This window comes from Odontesthes bonariensis, chromosome 23 (assembly GCF_027942865.1).
Source record: "Odontesthes bonariensis isolate fOdoBon6 chromosome 23, fOdoBon6.hap1, whole genome shotgun sequence".
Lineage (NCBI taxonomy): Eukaryota > Metazoa > Chordata > Actinopteri > Atheriniformes > Atherinopsidae > Odontesthes > Odontesthes bonariensis.
The window spans coordinates 4,724,179-4,747,334 of record NC_134528.1 but is presented as its reverse complement, the minus strand read 5'-3'; the positions used below and the strand labels follow the sequence as shown (position 1 = coordinate 4,747,334).

Below are 23,156 nucleotides of genomic sequence, written 5' to 3'. Positions count from 1 at the left end.
CCATAGCTGCTGCCGATCACCGAAAGACCTCCAAAAAACTCTCCGACGTAACTGTCCAATGTACAGCCAATCACAATGTACTCCCATTCAAGTGGACAGCCATATTGTGTGACGTAATCAGCAGACGACGGAACCAATGTTCCCTGTAATTTTTCATGTGTCTGGGCATACACACAGGCTCCCTGAGCCCACTGAGGACCACTGTGAGCAACATCACGCTGTGGCCACACACCAGCATCACACCTGTTTAAAACCTTGGATCATAGAAAGTTACATGGCTTATTAAAAGAATCAAATCCCAGCAGCAATTTTCATTTGTTTACTTTTAATATAAGTGATTTGGCCCACTTTAAATGAAAAAGACAAAAAATCTTGTTGTTCATGAGATGTGTAGTATGTTATATGTTATATGTGAGAGTCATGCTTTGGCCATGGGATGGGTCATGCTTGCAGCCTGCATGTTTTGCAGAGTAGACCTCTCTCACTCGAAAAAGAAAAAACCTCACCCAGTTTCACCGCTTGTTCTTCAACTTTATGTGCCTCTGTCACCGGACGACTGCAGCCCAGCAGACGTACTGTGTCAGTGTCTGGAGGAAGTAAACACCTGGATGAGAGAGAATTTTCTACAATTAAATGAAGACAAAACTGAGCTCATTCTGTTTGGTAGCAAAGAGAAGAGGGTCAGCGTTGGTAAATATCTTGAGACTCGGGCCCTTACAATCACTGACCGAGTTGGAAACCTGGGAGTGTTGATAGACTCAGATCTGACTTTCAGCAGCCACATCAAAGCTGTCACCAAGGCAGCTTTTTACCACCTCAGAAACATCAACAGAATTAAAGGTTTCCTCTCCCAAACAGACCAGGAGAAACTCATCCATGCATTCATCTCCAGTAGACTCCATCACTGTAACGCTCTTTTAACTGGACTTCCCAAAAAGAGCATTAAACATCTGCAGCTCATCCAGAACGCTGCTGCTGGAGTTTTAACCCGGACTAAGAGATCTGAACACATCACAGCAGCTTTAACATCTTTACTCTGGCTTCCAGTCAGTCACAGAATAGATTTTAAAAGCCTGCTGATGGTTTACATCTGTGATCTGTTCAGAGAACATAAAGCCAGCAGAGCTCTTAGATCCAAGGACTCAGGTCAGCTGGTCCAGTCCAGAGTCCAGACTAAACATGGAGAAGCAGCATTTAGCTGTTATGCTGCAAACAAGTGGAACAAACTGCCAGTGGAGATTAAACTTTCACCAAATGGAGACATTTTTAAATCCAGGTTAAAGCTGCAGAAGCTGCATTCAGCTTCTATGCTCCACATGTCTGGAACAAACTCCCAGAAAGCCTCAGATCAGCTGAAACACTCAGTGTGTTTAAGTCCAGGTTGAAGACACACCTATTTTCAGCTGCGTTTGAATAAAGCTCAAAACTTAATCACATTTTAACTACTGATTTTATATTGTTCTTATTTCTTTAAAATTTAAATCACGCTTTTTATTTCTCTGATTTTATCTATTGTTCTTATTTCTTTCTTTTTTGTTTAAAATTTAAATCATGCTTTTTATTTCTACTGTTTTAATGTCTCTGTAAAGCACTTTGAATCACCTCGTAGTTGAATTGTGCTGTACAAATAAACTTGCCTTGCTCTCATGTGTCTATGCATGAAATATCTTTTAATTTATCTAGACTGTTGCTTTTTTTCAAATTAATTTAAATGATTTTATTTGTTTCTCTTTATATTCTTTTATGTATTTTTAATGCTTCTTCCAGTCCCTGCTGCAATGCTTTTATTTTATGTAAAGCACTTTGAATTGTTTGTACATGAAATGTGCTACAAATAAATTTGATTTGATTTGATTTGATACATACTCAGACAGCCATTCCATCCTAAAAGAACCGCATTTGTTTTTTACTTAGGCTTGGTGAGTGGATGTGTTGCTGACGCTGCCCGTTCGTTTCGCCATGATAAGGGGTTGCGTCTCTTAACTCCTAACTCCGCCACACTGTTGTTAGCTAGCTAACCTGCACGGCGCATATGGGCAGGGCACATGAAAGCACTATCAATGCTCTGATTGGCTGCATAGCGTAAGTAAACAGTATCGTATCATTAGCTGAACACCTGTCACTCACTGCGTTACATTGAAAAATGGTACAGAAAAACACATTATTGGTCTAATTAATTAGATTAGATTAGGTCTAGTATTAGATATAAATTAATACGTTTATAGTGAATTTTATTTTAGGCGCTGCATAGATTTTCTTGTGCGCTGAAAATGTGCGAGCAGCTTAGAGGGAACATTGGACGGAACCCGAGCAGATCTGGTACTTGCACCGGCACGCCGATTTTTCCCAGTGGCTACTCGTGGTATTGCAACAAAAAAAATCACGTCCCCCAAAAAGCATTTTTCCCATAGACCGCAATAGTAAAAGAGATGCCTGTAAAACTGTTCACAGGACGCCTCCAGCTGTAACCGCTGATATTTACTAATCTTTGTATTATATATTTTTAAGTCATGGACTTTTTATCCGTCCCAGAAAAGTCTATTTTCCCAGCGTGACGTCACAGCTGTGTACGTGCACAGTGATGTGTATGTACGTGCACGTCCTCATCGCCCCGGGGCATGATGGGAGGTCCCAAAGCATCAGGGGGGTTGTCTCTACTGCGCATGCTCTATGGGCCGCATAATGCGAAAGTAAACCCGGGAGTCAGAAACTATTTCGGCGTATACGCCAAGCGAGCAACTCCATTGAAATAAACGGCGGCCATTTTGCGGTCCGGTATCCAGATAATTATACATCCATGGTGTACGTATATCGGGCCAGTGTTGGTCAAGTTTCTTGGAAATAGTAATTAGTTACTGATTACTTCTCCAAGAAAGTAATCCAGTTACTTTACTTATTTTCAAAAGTAATTAGTTACTTTAATAATTACTTTAAAGGGGCCGTCGGCAACTTTTTTTTAGTCATATTAGCTTGAACTGTCATGGGATTCTGGAAGTAGAATATTAAATAGGCTGTTTAGGAAAAATCCCAAATTCTGTAGCTCCCTCTGAAGCTGTAATCGTGCTTGCAAAAATCGAGCGCTCCCGGCTGTTTTTAACCAATCACGTTAGGGTGGAGGAATCGCTACCTGTCAATCACAGCTTGTGCACACGCTGCTATCGATCTGCGTGTAGTTGGAGGGATATATTTGTCGTCTGATGCCTGTGCTACTGTCTCAAAACTCTATTCACATCAGGTAAAAAAAGAGATGGAAATCAATGCAAACTGCGAGTTACATTACAAAGCTAATTAGCTAGATAGCTAGGCTATTTCTGGCTGTAAACATACTGCACTTGGGATACATTGCAAACTTACTTTTCACACCACAACATACAACTGTACAATAGATATATCATTGAACTGTGTCGACAGTATAGCATTATGTAAATATATGTTTATTATTTATCTATTATCTGAGCAGAACAGTCACCAACCATGTCTTCCATGCTGAGCGTGAGTCTGCCCCCAGCTTGTGTGTCCGCACACTGGTGTGAACTCACGTGCACAACCTCGTCCACAGAGGGGGAGGGGTTTGGGGGGCGGTTTGGAGCTTGGTAGAGGTTGGGGGAGGGACCTGAAAGTTGTATCAGTTCGAATTTTCCGACTTTAGACTCGGAATTTTGAAAACCTGCCGATGGCAGCTTTAATTACTTACTTTTCAAAAACATGATGCACGACCTAAGTACGCTATAAAACAATAGATCTTTCAGCCTAATTCTATTCTTTCTGCATATTCCATCATATAGAACTGAATCAACTGAAAAAGTCTTTCTTTCAAAACACCTGTCGCTTTTAGGTCTATTTTCACCTGTTTCGCAGGAGAGGGGCCTTCAGCGGTTTGACCGGTGGAAATGGATGTGGTAGCCGCAGCGGTCGTGTCAGTTGAGGGATCCGGGGGTTTCTCAATGACTTTCACATTCCTGCAGCAGTATTGTTAATTGAATACAGAGTATTTAGAGGATTTGACCATTTCTTTTATTAGACACTAGTTTCACTCAGCTAGAAACTGTCACAAGCAAAAAGGACTATTTGACAGGACCCTTAATTTGCTGTGTTTTAGGAAGTAAGACTCAGACTGCAACCAGTCATAGAACAAATTAGCAATTTAATTTAAGAAATGTGTAAATTATTGATCATTACATAGGGTACACTTAAAGATAAACAAGTCGTCACCCCCACACAATCCTATGGAAGGTTTCTCAATTCATGGAGTTTATGTGAAAATACGCAACAGTGATTTGAAATTATTGCCATGTTTTAGTAGTCCTCATAGACATTAAGCTGGTGACTACACAACATCTGACAAACCAACAGAGAGCTGTGCATCTGAAGGAAAATAGTGACTCTTCTGAAACTTCTGAGTGAAAAGTCAAGACTGTGAGGGGCTTACTCTGTAAGACTTTAAATACTCTACTGTCTTTGCAACATACCTGATCAACAAATTCAAAGAGTTATTGGGCTAATGTATTGAACACAACTGCAAGAAGCCATGGTGAGGATGCATGTGTAGACACTGATAGCAGCACTCAGGCACATTTCTGTTGCTATGTGCTGACAGTGATCATGTGACCATAAAATATTTATTTACTGACTTAATTTAAATGTTTCTTCAGGTTGGTAAAATATTCTTTAACAGACATCCCAGTCAAATGATTTCTTTACTTTCAGAATTCTGTGTCTATTAAGATTTGTGTTTCTGTCACATGCTTCTTATTGTGGACTCCACTGTCTTAAAATATTTTCTCGCACATAAAATCTTTTACCTCACACACGACAACTAAATAGAATAGAATAGGAAAGAAAAATACTTTATTTATCCCCCAATGGGGGAAATTCAAATTCGTCAAGTAGCTCAACATTTTTTTTTTAATATTTACAATGATTGAATTAACAACAATAATAATACTACTACTAACTAAATAATAATAAATGACTAAATGGCAAAATAAACAAATAAATAAAAATCAATTTGAGAAGAACTCAGCAGTCACTGTTATAAAGCCTTATGACTGTGGGAACAAAGGACCCTCTGAACCTCTGTCCTGCAGCGCAAAGAGATGGTTTCTCACCTGTGTGGACTCTCATATGCATCTTCAGGTGTTCATTTCGGCTAAATTTTTTTCCACAAACATCACAGCTAAATGGTTTTTCCCGAGTGTGGACCCTCATGTGTTTCTGAAGATGCGCTTTTTGTGTAAATGTTTTACTACACACCTCACAACCAAATGGTTTTTCCCCAGTGTGGACCCTCATGTGTTGCTGAAAAATAGCTTTTTGATTAAATGTTTTACTGCACACCTCACAGCTAAATGGCTTCTCTCCTGTGTGGACTCTCATGTGACTTGAAAGAGTTCCTTTGTGACCAAATTTTTTCCCACAAACATCACAGCTAAATGGCTTCTCTCCTGTGTGGACTCTCATATGACTTGAAAGAGTTCCTTTGTTACCAAATCTTCTACCACAAACATCACAAAAAAATGGCTTCTCTCCTGTGTGGACTCTTATGTGTTTCTTAAGATTCAAGTTTCTTTTAAATTTTTTCCCACAATCAATGCAGCCAAAAGGTGTCTCTCCTGTGTGGACTCTAATGTGACTTGAAAGAGTTCCTCTGTCACGATATATTTTCCCACAAACATCACAACAAACTGCCTTCTCACCTGTGTGAACAGTCATATGCTTTGAAAAACTTCCTCGCTCACGAAATCTTTTCCCACAAACATCACAGATAAATGGCTTATCTCCTGTGTGAATTGTCATGTGTTTTGAAAGACTTCCTCGCACACTAAATTTTTTACCACAAACATCACAGCTAAATGGCTTCTCTCCAGTGTGGACTCTCATGTGACTTGAAAGAGTTCCTCCGTCACGAAATTTTTTACCACAAACATCACAGCTAAATGGCTTCTCTCCGGTGTGGACTCTCATGTGTTTTGAAAGAGTTGCTTTCTGGCTAAATCTTTTCCCACAAACATCACAGCTAAATGGCTTCTCTCCTGTGTGAACAGTCATGTGTTTTGAAAGACTTCCTCGCTCACCAAATCTTTTCCTACACACTTCACAGCTAAATGGCTTCTCTCCAGTGTGGACTCTCATGTGTTTTGAAAGAGTTGCTTTCTGGCTAAATCTTTTCCCACAAACATCACAGCTAAATTGTTTCTCTCCTGTGTGGATGTTAATGTGTCTTAAAAGATTTCCATGCCTACTAAAGGTTTCATCACAAACAGTGCAACAAAACGCTCCTGTGTGCACTCTTGTGCGTGTCTTATTAACAAACTTTTTACCACTGTCAGAGGAGCTGAAGGATATTTTGGCAGCGTCAGAAACGACATCATGTTTTACACTTGACTTAAGTACCATCATCTGTCCCGAATCTTTGTAACTGTCCTCTGTTTCAGGTCCAGATTTCTGCCAATAATCATCATCACTGACTTCAGTCTCAGAAGAGTCTGACGTCTTGTCATCAATATTTGGTTGTAAATGACCGTGTGGATCTGGGTTTCTGGCTGGTTCTGGTCCTTCATATTCCTCTTCATCAGTTTCTGTTTTCATCTGTTCAGCTGAGCTGGTTGGAGTCTTTATTTTATGAAACTGTGAGGGCTGAGGTTTCTCTTCATCTTCACTCTTTACAGTAACATCAGTGAGTGAGAGCCTGGTGATATCAATCTCTTCCTGCCCATGAAGTTGCTCTTCCTCCTGATTGATCCAGGGGTCCTCCTCTTCCTCCTTAATTTGGACGAGTTCTGGGTCCTGCTGGTCCACACTGGAGCTCCAGGGAGCCTCTTCTTTAATCACCAACAGCTGCTTAACATCTGCAGGACACACAAATATACATTATATTACAACACACAACTTAGTTTAAATGCATTTATCCTGCTCCTCAACAGCTTGAGTATTATTCAAGATGTTGCTGGTCCGTTTCAACAAAACAAGCAAAAAATGAGAAATTGAATATACAAAATTTATACAACTGAGACAACATGAGTGATTTATTTATTTTATTCCACAAGGTGCACCAGAAGCGAGTGAAATTGTGTGAAGTGCTGCAGAGGAATGATATGACGGCTGCTAAATACCAAACTTATGAAAAGATGGTTTCTGATGGTCATGTTGAAGGTAACAAGACGGTGTAACTGCTTGAATCTTACACAGGGATTCTCTTTGGGGAGTCTAAATGTTCTCCATGTACATGTATGGCTTTTCTTTCCTCTCATACTCCAATAATGTGCATATTAAGTTAATTAGTGATTGTATATGGCAAGCCAACAGACACACTGAAGCCGGTGTGTTAAGACATGCTACTAAGGAGTGCAGACGAAGGGAGGGAACACGTCTAACATGGCAAAGCACCTCGCTGACAGACATCCCCTGCTTTACAAAGAATTCAAAGACTGACAGGTTAGCGAACCTGACTGAAATCGCCATTGGTCCCTACACGAACAGTTTTCGGAACAAAAACCTGCAGCCACACGGCCCTTTCATGGATTAGTTTGACACCCCTGCCATAGAGCCTTTATCATTCTCAACTGGTTAGCTTGTGAAAGGGCATGTTGTTCACGCTAGTAATGTTGACTTGAGCATAACTTGCAAACGCTATTTAATATTCTATCACTTCTGGTAATGTCATGGCATAAATGCCGTTTTGTTAATAATTATTTCTAGATGGACATTTCAAATTAGTGACTGCAGAAGTTCAGAGGTTGAGAGAGAGTGTATTTGGGATTTTATTGTTCATGAGGATAGCCATAATTTTATTTTTTTAAAAGTATCTTCAGTAGCTATTTCCATCCATCCATCCATTGTCTTCTCCGGAGATCGGGTGGCGGGGGCAGCAGCTTAAGCAGAGAAACCCAGACGTCCCTGTCTGGGGGGACCCCCGAGGCGTTCCCAGGCCAGACATAGTCTCTTCAACGTGTCCTGGGTCTTCCTCGGGGTCTCCTCCCAGTGGGACAGGGTCGGAACACCTCACCAGGGAGGTGTCCAGGAGGCATCCTAACCAGATGCCCGAGTCACCTCATCTGACTCCTCTCGGTATGGAGGAGCAGCGGTTCTACTCTGGGGGCGCACATACTCAATGCACGTCCATCACAACCATCACGCACAGTGCCACCCTGTATGTCTGTTCCCAACGATGCGGTTACTCAGAATGTATGAATCGTGCGTTGAACCAGGGCACCTCGCCACAATGTTGGTTAATTTCATTTACGCATTCATTGATCGAATGAAAATGTTTCCTGTTAATATGCAAATTCATCATGTGATGGCGCTTTTATAGCAATGTGTGCGCAGTCGATAGCTCTGATCACATTAGGAAAACCGGCTCTCGCTTCAAATTGAGCTTTAATGTTGGCCTGTTCAACTTCACTGTATGGGAATTTGATATACCTGGCTGAGGTGCGAGTAATTCTGTCCCACACGGCTGGCATGGCTCGGCTCAGGGTAGACTGGCACAGTCCCAATCGGTTTGCCAGCTCCCTCTGTAAAGCCCCAGTTGCTCGGAACTCCAGTGTGCACATCACCTGTGAGCACAGGCAGCGCATGGCTCCTCGCTGTGTTGCGCTCCAATGCCGGCCGCAGCTCTGCGCACAGTTCTAGGAAAACCACACTGCACCTCCTGAATCCGAAATTCGATTATCCAATCCTCCTCTCCAGTAGCTCCGAATAGATCTTACCAGGGAGGCTGAGGAGTGTGATCCCCCTATAGTTGGAACACACCCTCCGGTCCCCTTTTTAAAGAGGGGGAACACCACCATGAGCTAAAAGTCGAGAGGCACTGCCCCCGATGTCCATGCGATGCTGCAGAGGTGTGTCAACAAAGACAGCCCTACAGCATCCAGAGCCTTGAGGAAATGGGAGGCCCCACGTCCGAGCTCCCCAACTCTGCTTCCTCATTGGAAGGCGTGTCGGTAGGATTGAGGAGGCCCTTTAAGTATTCAACCCCACGACTCACGATGTCTCTAGATGAGGTCAGCAGAGCCCCGCCCTCACCATACACGGTGTTGACAGTGCACCCGCCCCCTGAGCTGCCGGATGGTAGGCATTGTACGGTTTTGGTGGACGCTCCGAACCGTACGGTTTGCTTCTCACGGGGCGGGGCGTGTGCAAACCGTACGGGGTCCACAGTTAAAATTATTTTATTTTTTTTTGTGTCCAGACGTTCGACGTTCGCATTGTAGCCCGTATGTTAGCACGTGGTTTCAATTCGCGCCAAAGAAGCGAAAGCGAAGAGGTGTGGCGGCGTGCACAAACATGGCAAGTGGAAGTAGTGAAGGCGGGCCGCCTAGGCCGGACATAGAGGATGCACCAGCGTTGTTTAAGTCAGGTGTGTGGAATCATTTCGGATTCCCCATCACTTACGATGATGCTGGCAACAAAAGCGTGGATTGAACGATTACGACATGCAAGCATTGCAAAAACCGTCTTGCATACGCTAGTGGAAACACTTCAAATATGTCCGGCCATTTGCGCAGACATCACCCAAGTGCGTCAGTGGAGGGGAGGAGAGGAGAGCCTGCCAAAAAGCCCTTTACACTCAGCGCTGCATTTAAACAGCCTCTGGCTGAGGACACCGCAAAAGCAAAATCAATTTCCAAAGCCATTGGTTTATTCATTGCGAAGGACATGCAGCCCTATAGCGTGGTGGAGGCTGAAGGCTTTAGAAACATGTTGAAGGTGCTGGAGTCACGGTATGTCACTTTTTTCCCATTTCTATTGTGGTTGTCCTGTAGATGCCAACAGATGGCAGCAAACATTCCTGATACTTTTTTTGAGTAATAAATGTAAAACATGTTGAAATCATCCATTGTCTTCCCTCTTTCTCTCTCAAAATACTAGCTTTCTGGTAGTAAAATCTTTTCAGCGATTATTACAGTGTTCCACTGGTGTAATGGTGTGTATTATGGGGCTAAGAGTTAAAAAAAGTCGATCATCGAGCTGCGGCCTAGGGTGTCCTGGTGCAAAGTGCACATATGGACACCCTTATGCCTGAGAATGGTGTTCGTTATGGACAGTCCGTGACGAGGACAGAAGTCCAACAACAAAACACCACTCTGCTCCTGGAGGAACACTCCCCAGTGCCTCCTCCTGGGTACTCTGAACTGCTGTTTGGTACAAAAGCACACACAACAGTCAGGACTAGTCCCCCCCACCCTAAGGCGGAGGGAGGCTACCCGGCGGCCAACAGGTGCTCGCTACCGGGCCCCACCCCTTGGCCTGACTCCAGGGGGAGGCCCCAATAACTCGCGTCCGGGCAAAGGAACGCATTTTCCAACAATTTTTTTTAATCATAGGGGGTTTTATGAGCTGTTCTTTGTCTGGTCCCTCATCTAGGTTCTGTCCCAGACTCATTGGGGCACGCAAACCCCCCACCACGGAAAGGTGACAGCTCATATTTATTTTGGCAATTATATTTTTTAATCATTTATTTTAAGTGTAAAAGGTTGAAATACTTCACTGCAGTTCTCTGACGTACGTTTGTCCACCATAGTGTAATGGCTTATACCATCTAGTGGCATTTTTGTTTTGTTTAAAATTAAATAGTATTTTAAATGTGTAAGTCAGTCATTAATGTGTTCACTGTTCAAACATTGATATTGGACAGAAACGTAGCTTGTTGCAAAAGCCAATATGCTAACAGAAGAGATGTGCTCATACTTGAGTAATTTGCTCAAAAAGCAGGAAAGGAGCAAGCTGCTGAAAATTAAACCATAGTGAGACCAAGATGGACCATTATTCATCTCTTTTCCAGATTCTTTTTTAGATTTTTGCCGTGGTATCGGTTCAGTATCGAGGTATTTATGGCAGGTATCGTATTGAAGTCAAAATTTTGGTATTGGAACAACACTAGTCCTGTGCGCTCCTGTGGGCCCCACCCGGAACAACACTACTCTGCAGTGAAAACCTTGCACATGCACTGTGGTGTTTAGTTGCAGGTTCATTTCCCCACTTACTGAGATCTTTGCTGTCTTGTGTCTGCTCCAGTTCTGATGTGGATGCTGCAGGTACGGGGGGCACCAAACTGAGTCCTCTGGGGTCCTCTGGTTGGAGGCTCCTCCTTCGAGGCATCCCTGCTGCATCTGAGATTCTCCTCTTCACAATCCTTGATTATAACTGATGTTTTTTCAGATTTTAGGATGTACACGTTGGATCTTCTGCAGTTTCTAGCACAGCTGTCTGAAACTGTAAATACACAAAAGTCCACCAGTCAGCCAATTCTCCATTAAAACAACTATCTAAATTAATTTATGTGTCTTCTACTCTGAGCCCCTCCCGGATAACCGAGCTTCTCACCCTATCTCTAAGGGAGAGCCCAGACACCCTGCGGAGGAAACTCATTTAGGCCGCTTGTATTCGCGATCTCATTCTTTCGGTCACTACCCACAGCTCGTGACCATAGGTGAGGGTAGAAAAGTAGAGTGACCGGTGAATCGAACCTAATCTAAATTCATTTCTGTGTCTTCTGCAGTGATATTCAGATGTTAATCTCTGTAAAGAATAACCACAGTTATACAAATGATACATCACACACATGGAGACACAACAGTGAACATCAACTCTGAAAGAAAAATACATCAATCAGCAACTTTTTGTTTGTTAAACACTATCTGAACATAAACTAAACCTAGTTTTTCTATCAATGGATTTTTCAAAAATATCTTTTCCTTCTTGATGAGTCTGGAAAATTTACAGGTGACAATGTCGGATTCATCAGGCTCAGGAACACATTTCTTCATACAGCTTATGTTTGTGGGTAAGACATAAATACATGTAAAATAAAAATAAAAAAAAAATGAAAAAAATAACCACTCTGCTCATACTACACATTGGGCCTCATGCAATAACATTTTCGTATTTTTATTCTAAATTTTTCTTACTTTTCTCGTACGAACACGCTGATTCAACAAACGCTCTTAACTTCGGAAAAAGTGTGTAAACGACCCGCGTAAATGATGAATGCCACCCGTGCGTATTTAAGTGCACGTGCACGAGGATAGTAGATTTGCATACTCCACGCCCAAAATTATACCATATTAGGAGCTGTGCTTCTTCACTCTTGTGCCAGGAAGTGTTGAGTCATGAGAATGGCATCAAGGCGCAAAAAGAACAACTTTACGGGCTCTGAGACTGAAGTTCTGCTAGCAGTGTCAGCAGTGGAATTATGGGACCTACTAAAGCGAAGAAATGGGAAGCAATTACGTCACCAAAAGAGAAAAGAAATGGTTTGATATGAAAATAAACGCTGTATCCAGACACACCCACCTGGCCTTCAGCTCAGTGCGCTCCACAACAGCACGAGTAATGCGTATATGTGTCTCGTGCTCCGATTTTAGCCCCTTTCACACTGACGAATAACCCGCGTTTAATCCGCGAATTTAGCGTGTCCGCTGTTGCGTTCACACTGCCGACCCGGGCTGCCGTTTCAACTCGTCTCGCCTTTCGATCCGCGTCGGACCCTAGTCTTTTTGCCGAGCCGAGTTTGGTCTGAACGCAATCGACGCGGGTCGGACGTGGGCGTGGCGTGACGTGAGGAGTTTAAAAGACAGAATGGACAGCTGATTCAGAACAACAGCGACAGGTGAGGACAAGTTTTATTCTGTTTTAGCCTACATCAAGTTCGAGACATTTTTTAATATGGCCAACTGGGGAGACAAGGAGGTCCGCGAGCTCCTCAGCCTCCGAGCAGAGGACGTTATTTACCGCCACATTTCGGGGACTATAGTGCTCTTGTATTCTCCGCATATGTTCTTCGGCAGCATCCCACGTTGTAACCATCCACACCCCGTAAAATAACATCTCCATGAACTGCATATACAATTGCAAAAACGAGTCCTCAAGGTGTATTTAACCCTACCTCCGACGCATGGCTTGTGCCTACGTCATTGTACACGCCCAGCATTTTATGTGTTTCGTGTGACGCTCTGCCACTAGGCCACGCCCCCTGAACTCGGCTTCAGGCGACACGGGTCACCTAACACGCCAAGCGTTCACATTGCTCGACGCGGGTCGAAGGTGCAATTTGGACCCGCTAAGGTAGCGGGTCGCAGTGTGAAAGGGGCTTAAGATTGGCAGTCCAGCCAAGGCATGAAAGTCCCTCTTAATTTGTACTTGTTGGACAGCGGTGTATGGGAATTTGATGTACCATGGGGTAGTGCTGGGCAGTATGACCAAAAATACATATCACGGTATATCACGGTATTTTTTTTTCATGCATAATTAGGTGTTCACAGCATTTTCTACAGATTGAGAACAGAATTACTGCAGTAGATTAATTTAGGATGGTCTATTTTACCGTCATAGAATAACGCCCCACAAAATGATGCTGTTTACAAAGAAGTGCTACTCATGATTCTAATGAAGTGAGGAATCAGAATGCAAACACAATTGCAGTCAAAATACAGAACTTTTACTGTGCAAATTTCAAACATCTGTTATGAAAATCAATACAAAAAAGTAATGCAACTTGTAATAATTATATTTTTGCACCAATGAGGTCGTAGGCAGTCCCTCTAGCAAACACGTCTTGAAGTGACATTTGGCTCGACTTTTCTTTTGCGTTACCTGCTGATGTGGCGGGTGCTGACCTTAACTTCATGCATTCTTGATAATCTAAGTCGACATGCTTAAGGCTAAGGTGATGAAGCAAATTGCTCGTGTTGCCACCTCCAGCGACAACTGTAGCCCGACAACACTTGCATAAAATGGTTGTTTGGTCGACGTCGGATTTTTTGAAACCAAAAAACTTCCAAACTACAGACACTGCTCCTTTTTTTGGCACAAGTTCTTTTGTGTCAGCATGTTCTACTAGTTCTGCAGCTTCGATTTCGGAACTTTCCATGTATATCCTATCCACCTTCACCTTCGCGTAACGCAAGTGCTTATTACCACCTGGCACCCATAGACAGTAAACATGCGTGTTTAGAAGCGCAACACTGAAAAGGGTCCCGTCTCAAACAATGTTGCGCGACGCAGCGTTCCCCCCGTTGTGTAATCAAATACACCGGTATGGCGGTATATTAAAAATTCATATCATAACGAAATTATGAACCGGTATTCGGTGTGAACCGGTATACCGCCCAGCACTACCATGGGGGATAAACTGATGAGAGTTTTGATGACCAAGAGGAGCGCAGAACTCACAGAGGACTGTGACACCTGGACACCCCTGGGCCAGGTTCCAGTGGCCAAAAATTGAGTTTTGCGTGTGTGCCACAACTTTAAAAAGCCAGCATCAATGGAGCCCCGATTCGACGAGTCACCATGGAAACGGGGAAGAGGAGGGGCTATGTTTTTCACCAACCTCGAATTGGAAATCTTAATGCGCTCATACGGCGAGTTTCAACACGTTTTTAGAAATAAGTGCAACAAGTTTAAATGTAGTCCTTTACAATCACAATAATATTACAGGGAAAACTGCTTGAATGGTAGCCCATTCATTTATTTCATTAAGTTGCAATCCCGCGGGGGAGAAGCGCACTTGGCAACAGCTTAAGATGAAATATAAAAACATTGTTCAAACAGGTGAGACCTCGGCATGGAGGTACCTCATTTTGATCATGTTTTACACTGTAAAGTAAATATTAAGTGGCTATTTGACTGTGCAGTTGTTTTATCCCAACATAATGCTGTTTTCTCACACATAAATGTCTTCTCATCTATATCATGTTCTGTTAAATAATTAAGCCTATTTACATTAACACAAACAGAAAGAAGGCAGATGCCCGTAAATCGGGTGGTGCCCAGCACCGCCACCTCTAACGGAAGGGCAGTGGCTGAGGGAGTCCACCCCCAAGACACAAGTGCCATTATAAAATATAATAGGCCTATATATATATATATATATATATATATATCTTTTTTAAAGCCTATTCATAACAAAATTCAAAATTCTGATAGTGCCGCTTAAAAAGATAAATGTCTGTAAATGCAAAAACATCTATGCGCGGTCTGATAACCATCTCCTGATTAATATTTAATTCTCTGCGCAATAATGCTGCACCTTCATCCACGGGATTGTTGTCAAAAGGACATGTCATTTTTGTGAAAAAAGTCGCCTCCTACTGTGCCTAAAGGACTTCTAGAAGTAGAAGAACTCGTTCTGCTGACTGAATGAATGAGGAAATCATATGGCGTGTGTGGCTGAAAGAGGGCGGAGACAGAAAGAAACTCGAGGTTTCTTGAGGAAAACCTGGTCCCGACCAGGTTAGGTTCAGTGAGTCTGTTACTACGGTAACTGACCGAGAGGTTGAGTTACCTCCCTTTTTGAAACGGAAAACTCAGAGTTTCCCTCATTTCAGAGTTTTCACTAAGACTGCTTCGTGAAACGGACCTCAGAAATGGGGGAATCGTGGAATTGGGTTTGATCGGCGTGTTTCTCTCTGGAGTTGTGGCTCTAGCAAGCTGCATATTTGCAGCAGCACGGTCCTTGGCAATCTAAATCGCGATGTCAGCCATTCGTCTGTCTCCGCAGGAAATACCAAGAGCCTGACACGCTAAGGCATCCAAAAGTAGCAAGTCAGCCGCTGGTTACACTTCCCATTGACCTTGTTATATACAGAGTCAGATTAACCTTCGATTACTGCAGTGTTTCTCAATTCCGGTCCTCGGGTACCACTGCCCTGCATGTTTTCGATGTTTCCCTCCTCCAGCACACCTGATTCAAATGATCAACTCAGTGCAGTGGCCTGATCAGGAGCCATTCCTTTGAATCAGGTGTGCTGGAGGAGGGAAACATCGAAAACATGCAGGGCAGTGGTACCCGAGGACCGGAATTGAGAAACACTGAATTAGTGCATAATTTAAGTCAAACAGAATAATTTCAGCATAATTATGGGGTATAATGTATATTAATGTTTGCTTCAAAGTAATTAAATATACAATTTATTAGTCAAGCAAACTTGATTCTAATAACAGCGGACTATTTTACGAAACTCCTACGACAGCTCTGGATCACTTGTAAATTCTGTTGGTACCTGAAAGAAAACGTAAAACACGAAAAGATTGGTGAACGCGCCAATTCTCTTAAATCACTCGTACGGACGATTTAAGAACAAATCTGTGCGTACGAACGGTTGTTGCATGAGGCCCAATGTATGTCCCTAAATGGTCCAAGACTTTAAGATAGCATCACTGGTTAGAACTGGACTGAATAACAGGGACAGATGAAGCTTCTCTGCTTGTCAGATGTTACATTACATACACGTTTAAAAACAACACACACACGTTTTTTATCACATCCCAAGAACATAACGTGGACAGTGGTTGGCCTGTTCATATCACTAGTAACTGTTCAATTACATTCGGTAAGTCCAACTTCTGTACGGGGATGGCACAGCCCAAGAAGATAAAGGTGAATCATTTCTGTATGTGGCGACACGAGGGTTATTACTAGGTTATGTATCAGAAGATCTTTTTCTTTTTACCAACAACGCCACCCTGGGTTAGGGCCAAAGGACCCGTACTAAAAGTCGATTATCAGCTCTTACAAAAGGACACTCAGGGAGGGCAGGAGACAAAGTTCAATGATCACATACAAAATGTTATTGTTTAAAATAAGCACGAGGTTTGGCACAAAAAAAAAAAAAAAAAGATAAGGGAGCCCAACTGAAAAAGGGGGTACAGGATGAGGCTTACCGGCTGGAGGAGGGGTAGACAAGGAAAAGTGTATCCAAACAGGAAGATGAGCACCCCACTCACACAGGAAAAACGTGACATGCACACAAAGAAAATCTTGAACGGGGATCTCACACACACGCAGAAGTAATAGGAAACAGGGTCAGCAGCAGAAAGCGAGTCGACCAGAGACGGCCGACAGGACCCCGAATCAAGCCCCCAAAGCAGCAACAGACCGGTGTTATACCGAGAAAAGCATCCTCATTCGCGGGGTAATTCAGGTGTGGATTATTCCATTTATCCAATAAAGTTACTGTGAGAATATTGAGCTGACAATGGTTTTTCATTCATTCATCTTTTTTTCATTTGGATTAATAATACATGTACACTTATGATAATCCGACAATTGAAAATTTTATAGCATCTTTCACCTATTATTATATTATTGTGCAAATATTGCAAAGTAAGGGTCGTGACTAACACTTTTATAGTAAGACGGCTGGAGACATTTTCTATGAATATCAATCTTTACTCAGTAAAGCCCAGATGAAATCATCTAAAATTGAACCTAAAACTAGGAAATTTGATTATTTTAATTTTAAAGACAATTTTGAACTTATTGAAATTTGCATCTGTTAATTCAATCAGGTAAACAAATGATAATGTAGTTATATCATTCCATTCTTTCTTTAAAGCAGGGGACAATCAGGGGATGCATTTTTCGGCATAACACCGGCAGCGAAGCAGCAGTAACAAAGCAGCCGTGGCTAAATAGCCGTGATCACTCTGGGCTCTCCTTACTTAGCTTTAGTGTCCATGAACTCCGGTTCCAAGTCCGGTTAATGTGCGTCCTGTCCAAAGAGGGAGAAGGGTGAAGAGAGTCGGCGTAGCGGGGAAGACAGCCACCACACACCATGCAACCAGCAGACTGCTGGAGGGGGAGGAGCGGAAAGGGGCTTAGCACCTGGCTACAAACAATTAGCAACGAAGGCTCACCATGACTCACCTGTGCTCTGGTCGGCGGTGGTAGACGGTCGATATATCACCGGGACCAAGACGAAAGCGCCGGATCTACAAATGAGTTATGTTTGAGTTAGATTAAACGCTGACGAATGAGCACAAACAGCAAGCTGTACTCCGAGGTGAGAGGCGAGCACAACGAGCCGGAAGCGGAAGCGCCGAAGAGGCAGGAAGCGAGAGATCAGGGGGAGGGACGCGGCCTACTTTTTCCTCTCTGCCTGAATGATGATGAGCTAACACCGAAGCGGAGGCTGATATGGCCATAGACACAATATACGTAGACCCCTCAGAGTTTGTGTTCGAAACCGCCTACTTCTCCTACTACCAAGAGAGTCTGGCTGCAGACCTGCGCTGTGAGGACCGGAAGTTGTTTCGAAGCCTTTCAAAATAAAAGCGAGTGTACCGGAAGCACGTATTTTTAAACGTTTTTAAACGGCCACTTATAGGTTTATTCTACAGATAATCAATGGAGACTAGATGTACAGCTGTTATGATCCCCTTAAAACATTATTGGCCTACTCACTACTACTACCCACCCCACCCTCTACACCTATCAAACTACCCAAGATGCAACATAACGTGACGTCACCGATTGTCATTTCCTGTCAAAACGGCAGTTTCAAGCTAGCTACAACGAGGGTAGGTTCACTTCCGGTTTTCAAAACAAAAGCACCAATTGTATGGTAATGGCTTTCCCTATAATAAAAGGCAACAAGCAGTGGCGGCTCCTCCATAGGGGCGATTTGTGCGACGCACTACCAAACACAAGTTTTTTTTTTTTTTTTTTAATCTAGTTGCTAAGGTGGGACTGATCTGCTGTAGGCAAACTGGTTGTATATGTCATTGTCCAATCAGATTAAGGTCGCGCCTGGTGTTGCTACGCCCATTTTGTGCGATTTCTGTCAGGGTCGAATTTGCACCAGGAAGCTCCCATTGACATGAATGGGACCTCGGTTTTTTTCAAAAATCCTGCTCCCAATGCATTTTCTATGAGAGTTTATGTGCTCGCACAAACGACGCACAACGTGCTTTCGTCATATGTCTGTTGCGCGGGACCATGAACATTCTACTTGTTGTTGTAACATTGTGGTTTTCAATAAAGAAAAAAAAAACATTCTATGAAGAAGATGGCGAGTATCGAGTGCAACAATACGGTAGTATTTCTGACAGAAGTACCATTTAGTCGTCGTACTAATGCGGAGAAGGAAGTTTGGAAGAATTTTGCAGGATTTTCGGGCTCGCCTTGCGAGGCAAAGATGAAACCCAGGGCTCCACCAACCCTGCTATTTTTCCAGGTAGTATTTCATGTAGCTAAATAACTTACCCTTTTGTGCTCAATCATTGACTTGTAATGATTTAAATCTTTTATATAATGTTGACAATGATGGCAGAATGTATAATGACACATTCATTGTTAATGGTGCAGTATTATATTTAAAAAAGAGAGAAATCTCACATAAGTAAGCTGCACTTAACCATGTTTGACAACTGGTTATACTTTTATCCAAAACTTCAATAAACACTTGACTTGGATTTATATGTTGTCATTTTAATTACATTCTTTAGAATGAAAATTGAATGAATCTTATCATTAAGAGCTTATGTGTTTACTTATTTCATAGAATCCTGGAACAATATGAGGAAAATAAATAAATAATGGTTAAGGTGTAATATTAACTGATTGGCAAATTATGCAAAAAAATAACAAAAAATTATTTAAAATTATTACAATAAATTATGCTACCTAGACAAATATACCTCAGTCCTATGGACTTTTATGGTACTTATGGACATAACGGGGGAAATTGCAGTCACTTTGGTTATTTGGAAGACCAAATAACCCCTCGACTCTGCGTTGTGTTTATTTAAGGAAGACAAGGAGTTTCTGGACGATTGGACATTTTATTTCATGTGTGGGAGCATAACAGGTTTGCATCAGTGCAATCGGTTCAGCTTCGCACAGCACACTTTGATGCAGCTTTCACAGACTGGAAATTGCACTACCTAAAAAAAATGTCAGGAGCCGCCACTGGCAACAAGTATTTTATTTTGTGAAAATAACCAGAAGTGCGTTGCTCACTGCGGCTAGCTTTAGTAGCGCCGAATTCGTGGGGACAAAATTGTAAATAGCCGGTATTTTGTCAGGTTTTCAACACGTTGGGGATCTAAACGACTACTTTCTCGCCTGAAAATGTTTCAAATGTTGCTAAAGTTTACAGAGTTTAGAGCTTAAGAGAAATCAGCTTTTCGGCCGGCTGATTTCAAGCCTGATGATTTTGACAGGACGGGTGAGATTGTCAGGCTTAGATATGGTGCGACCCCATCTGTCTTCAACTTCCCATCTCATCTCCAAAGAGTAGGTGTATTTTTAGAATTAGTCATGTATGGTGTATTACAGTACACTGTGGGATACTAACACCTTTTCTAGTGTTTTTAATTAAGTTGTTTTTAAGTATGTTTCTTATATTTTAGCCTGTAGTGACAAGGTTTACAAAAACTTCAAGGAAAGCTGAAGAGAGCCTTTTAGTGGACCTTTCTCAGCATTTCCCTGAAAGTGAACCTCAGCTCAATGATGTGAGTATTTGTAGGCTATTTATATGTCCCATACAGCTGTGAGCATCATGGCTGTGGTCACATAAAAATCTTTCCCTTGCTTTCTGCAACTCTTTTCAGACATACTCTCATATACACTTTTTATATGTTATAAATAAATAAATACACAGGTGAACACATACACACCCTCTTTCACAGACACTCTCTCTCTCTCTCTCTCTCTCTCTCTCTCTCTCTCTCTTTGGCTAGAGTGGAGAGTCTAGAGCGGGAGAAGCAAAATGCAAAGGCCCAAGAACGGTGAGCAAAGAAAACCGTAAAGAGTCTTCTGGAAGATCTGAAGAAAAAGAACCTTATAAATGAGGAGTTGAAAGAAAAGCTTGACTTCCACTTAGGTAAAAGAAATTGATAATACGACCTTGAATTGTATGCTGTTTACACTCTTTGTCAGACTTTATAGAGGTATTATTTCAAGGAAACTTACTAACCAGTTTGGATTAACTGAGTTTCAGATCTTCAGATAGACCTCTTTTCAAAGCGGGGCCATGAATACACGAAGGACCAGAGAGAGTTTGCCCTCACACTGCACCTCCATGGTCCGAAAGCATACAGTTACCTGAGGGATTCTCTGCATCTTCCCCTGCCACATCCACATACATTGCAACGGTGTAGTATACGTTTTTTTTATTACACTTTTTAAACATACTGGTTAAAACACTTAAAACACTTCAGCTCTACGTGATATACAACAAACAGGGAACTGATGTAGAAGTTTTGAGCGTGTATGTGCTATTTGAACAATTTTTTGAAAGTCTTGGAATAAAGAACAATCTTAGAAAAAAATGAAAAAGTGCCCAAAATAGGGATCCAAGGGTTATAGCACTTACATATTTTTATTTGTGTTGGATGCAATCGGTGGATGCCAAGCCTGGGCTCAATACAATGATGTTGGACATGTTGCAGAGAAGATGTGAAGAAGACCCCGCTAAATATGGCTCTGTGGCCCTCATGTTGGATGCCATGGCCATCAAAAAACATGTACAGTACAATCCCTGTACCCAGAAAATGTCTGGATATGTGGATATGGGGAATGGCATAGATGACACTGATTTAGCCACAGAGGTGCTTGTTTTTATGGTGGTAGGCATACAGGGTCATTGGAAAGCTCCAATTGCCTACTACCTCACAAAGTCTCTGTCACCAGACACACAGAAGGTCCTAAGCTCAACAATGTTCAAACAAAAGATGGACTGCACGCGGCCAAGAAGATCACAAACAAGCATGTCCACTTTGATGGCCAGAAGATGATGGTGTCCCTGGCTGCACAAACACTGAGTTACTCTGTAGAGGTAGCACTGCGCACACTGAGGAACCTTGGTTATTCACAGTTTAAAAACTGTGAAGCAACAGCAGAATTCATTGAGGTAATAACATGCAAACATTGTGATATATAACACTGCATATTCTGCATGAAATGTATTACTCTTTTGAACGCATATTTTTTTGAGAAGCAAGACGCTTTATTTTTCAAGCCCCAGCCAACTAGCCGGACTAGCTTCGTGGACGCCAAAACTCAGCTGGAACTCCGCTCACAGGACGCAGCAGGGGGTAAGAAGATGTTCATAAATGATATTGCTAATATGGGATGTCATACAGCTTCATGTCAAAAGAGGCGAACTATCCCTTCAAGCTACAAAACAACATTTTGTAGTTATGAAAGTAAATGCAGTATTGGGCACATCTTGTGTTTTGTGAATAACTGTTTTATCGTCAATTTAACATTGAAGATGTAACAATTTCGCCAGAGAATGGGAGAGGCTGTCCGGCTTCCCGTGTTGTCTCTGAATAGCCGCGGCTGCTACTGACATATACTCTCAAGAAGCACCCAGTAGATTTGTAGTGTGCCTAAATCATTTACCAATCAGGGACTTTATTGGAGCAAAACATGTATTGATGCATGTATAAATATTTGTAGAAAAGTCAGTTAACGTCTTTCAATAACTACAATTACTAGGTGCTCGCGAGGTGTCTTGCTTTGCCATGATCATATTGATGAAACATTTTCTTTTGAAGGTATCTGTTAGTCATCGGCTTTGTCATAAAAAACGGACACATTGTTGATGATGATTCCTGACCTGCTCCAAGTTCAGTGTTATGTCTGCACATACCGCTTCAGTCAGGATCACTTGGAGCTTTTGTTCAATTCTGTCAGGGCATCAGGTAGAATTTTTCCATTTAGAATTTACTTTTTAGTCCGTGGGCCAGACCGGATACTGGTACCATCTGGATGGGTAAATTCTAGTAGAGATTTTTTTAATTAGTTTATTATACATCCTCATCCCTAGTTTACAGTATGTTTTGATGTGATAGACCTCTCAGACTGGTCACCTATTGGTGGCTATCACCTCATGAAGTAACCCACCCCCTAAAGTAAATGGCACATCAGACACCAGTGTGTATCTTTTTATAGCCTACCTGTGGAGGAAAATGGTTATATAGTTTCCTTACTTACCCTCAGAAGATATAACTTTTATGACTCTGACTGTCCTCATCTAAGTATTTTTATTTTTATTTTTTATTATTATTTTTTTTAGGAGGCTGGAATAACAACCCCAATGCTGGGCAGTTCTAGGGCATTTTCCGCCGTCTGATGGTCCGTTGTGGTGTCTCACCAAGTGGGTCAGGCAATGTGTCAGCACAAGATGACACCGTGTCCCTGTCAGCTGCAGACATGCACTCTGCTTTAATGGTAGAGGAAGAGCTCCTGTCACCATTTGCAAACATTTCTGCAGTCATATGTGACCACAGTTACCTGCCCACCCGCTTTGGTGGTCTTGTCGACAATGCCCTGGTCTACATTTCAGGGTTTGTTGTGAGAAAAATTCTTAAAAAACTGTCCTGTGAGGTGTGCTGTGCAAGCCTTGTCACAGCTGCTGTACCCC

At 42.3% G+C, this 23,156-nt stretch overlaps 1 protein-coding gene and 1 pseudogene across 5 annotated transcripts; one reads left to right on the top strand and one right to left on the bottom strand.

Moving 5' to 3' along the window:
• Nucleotides 1–20,623, top strand: part of LOC142374498 (uncharacterized) — a 74,442-nt pseudogene extending 53,819 nt beyond the window's left edge.
• Nucleotides 4,460–18,004, bottom strand: LOC142373578 (uncharacterized). Of its 5 annotated transcripts, XM_075456897.1 has the most exons (5): nt 17,651–18,004; nt 17,446–17,575; nt 11,326–11,520; nt 10,986–11,214; nt 4,460–6,848 (listed from the first exon to the last, which is right to left on the bottom strand). In XM_075456897.1, the coding sequence occupies exons 4-5, from the start codon at nt 11,098–11,100 to the stop codon at nt 5,020–5,022; spliced, it is 1,944 nt and encodes a 647-aa protein (XP_075313012.1). In that variant the 5' UTR covers nt 11,101–11,214; nt 11,326–11,520; nt 17,446–17,575; nt 17,651–18,004; the 3' UTR covers nt 4,460–5,019. The 5 variants fall into 5 exon arrangements, with proteins under 5 accessions (XP_075313012.1, XP_075313010.1, XP_075313011.1 ...); XM_075456895.1 differs by lacking the exon at nt 11,326–11,520; XM_075456896.1 differs by lacking the exon at nt 11,326–11,520 and having other exon boundaries at nt 17,446–17,572.
• Nucleotides 20,624–23,156: the final 2,533 nt, after the last annotated feature.

Bases quoted from the DNA above. Each gene is read 5' to 3' on its own strand.
- LOC142373578 (XM_075456897.1), bottom strand. From the start codon at position 11,100: ATGCCTCGAAGGAGGAGCCTCCAACCAGAGGACCCCAGAGGACTCAGT. The intron at 6,849-10,985 runs GTAAGTGGGGAA...TGTGTCCTGCAG, and splicing joins ACAAGACAGCAAAGATCTCA to ATGTTAAGCAGCTGTTGGTG.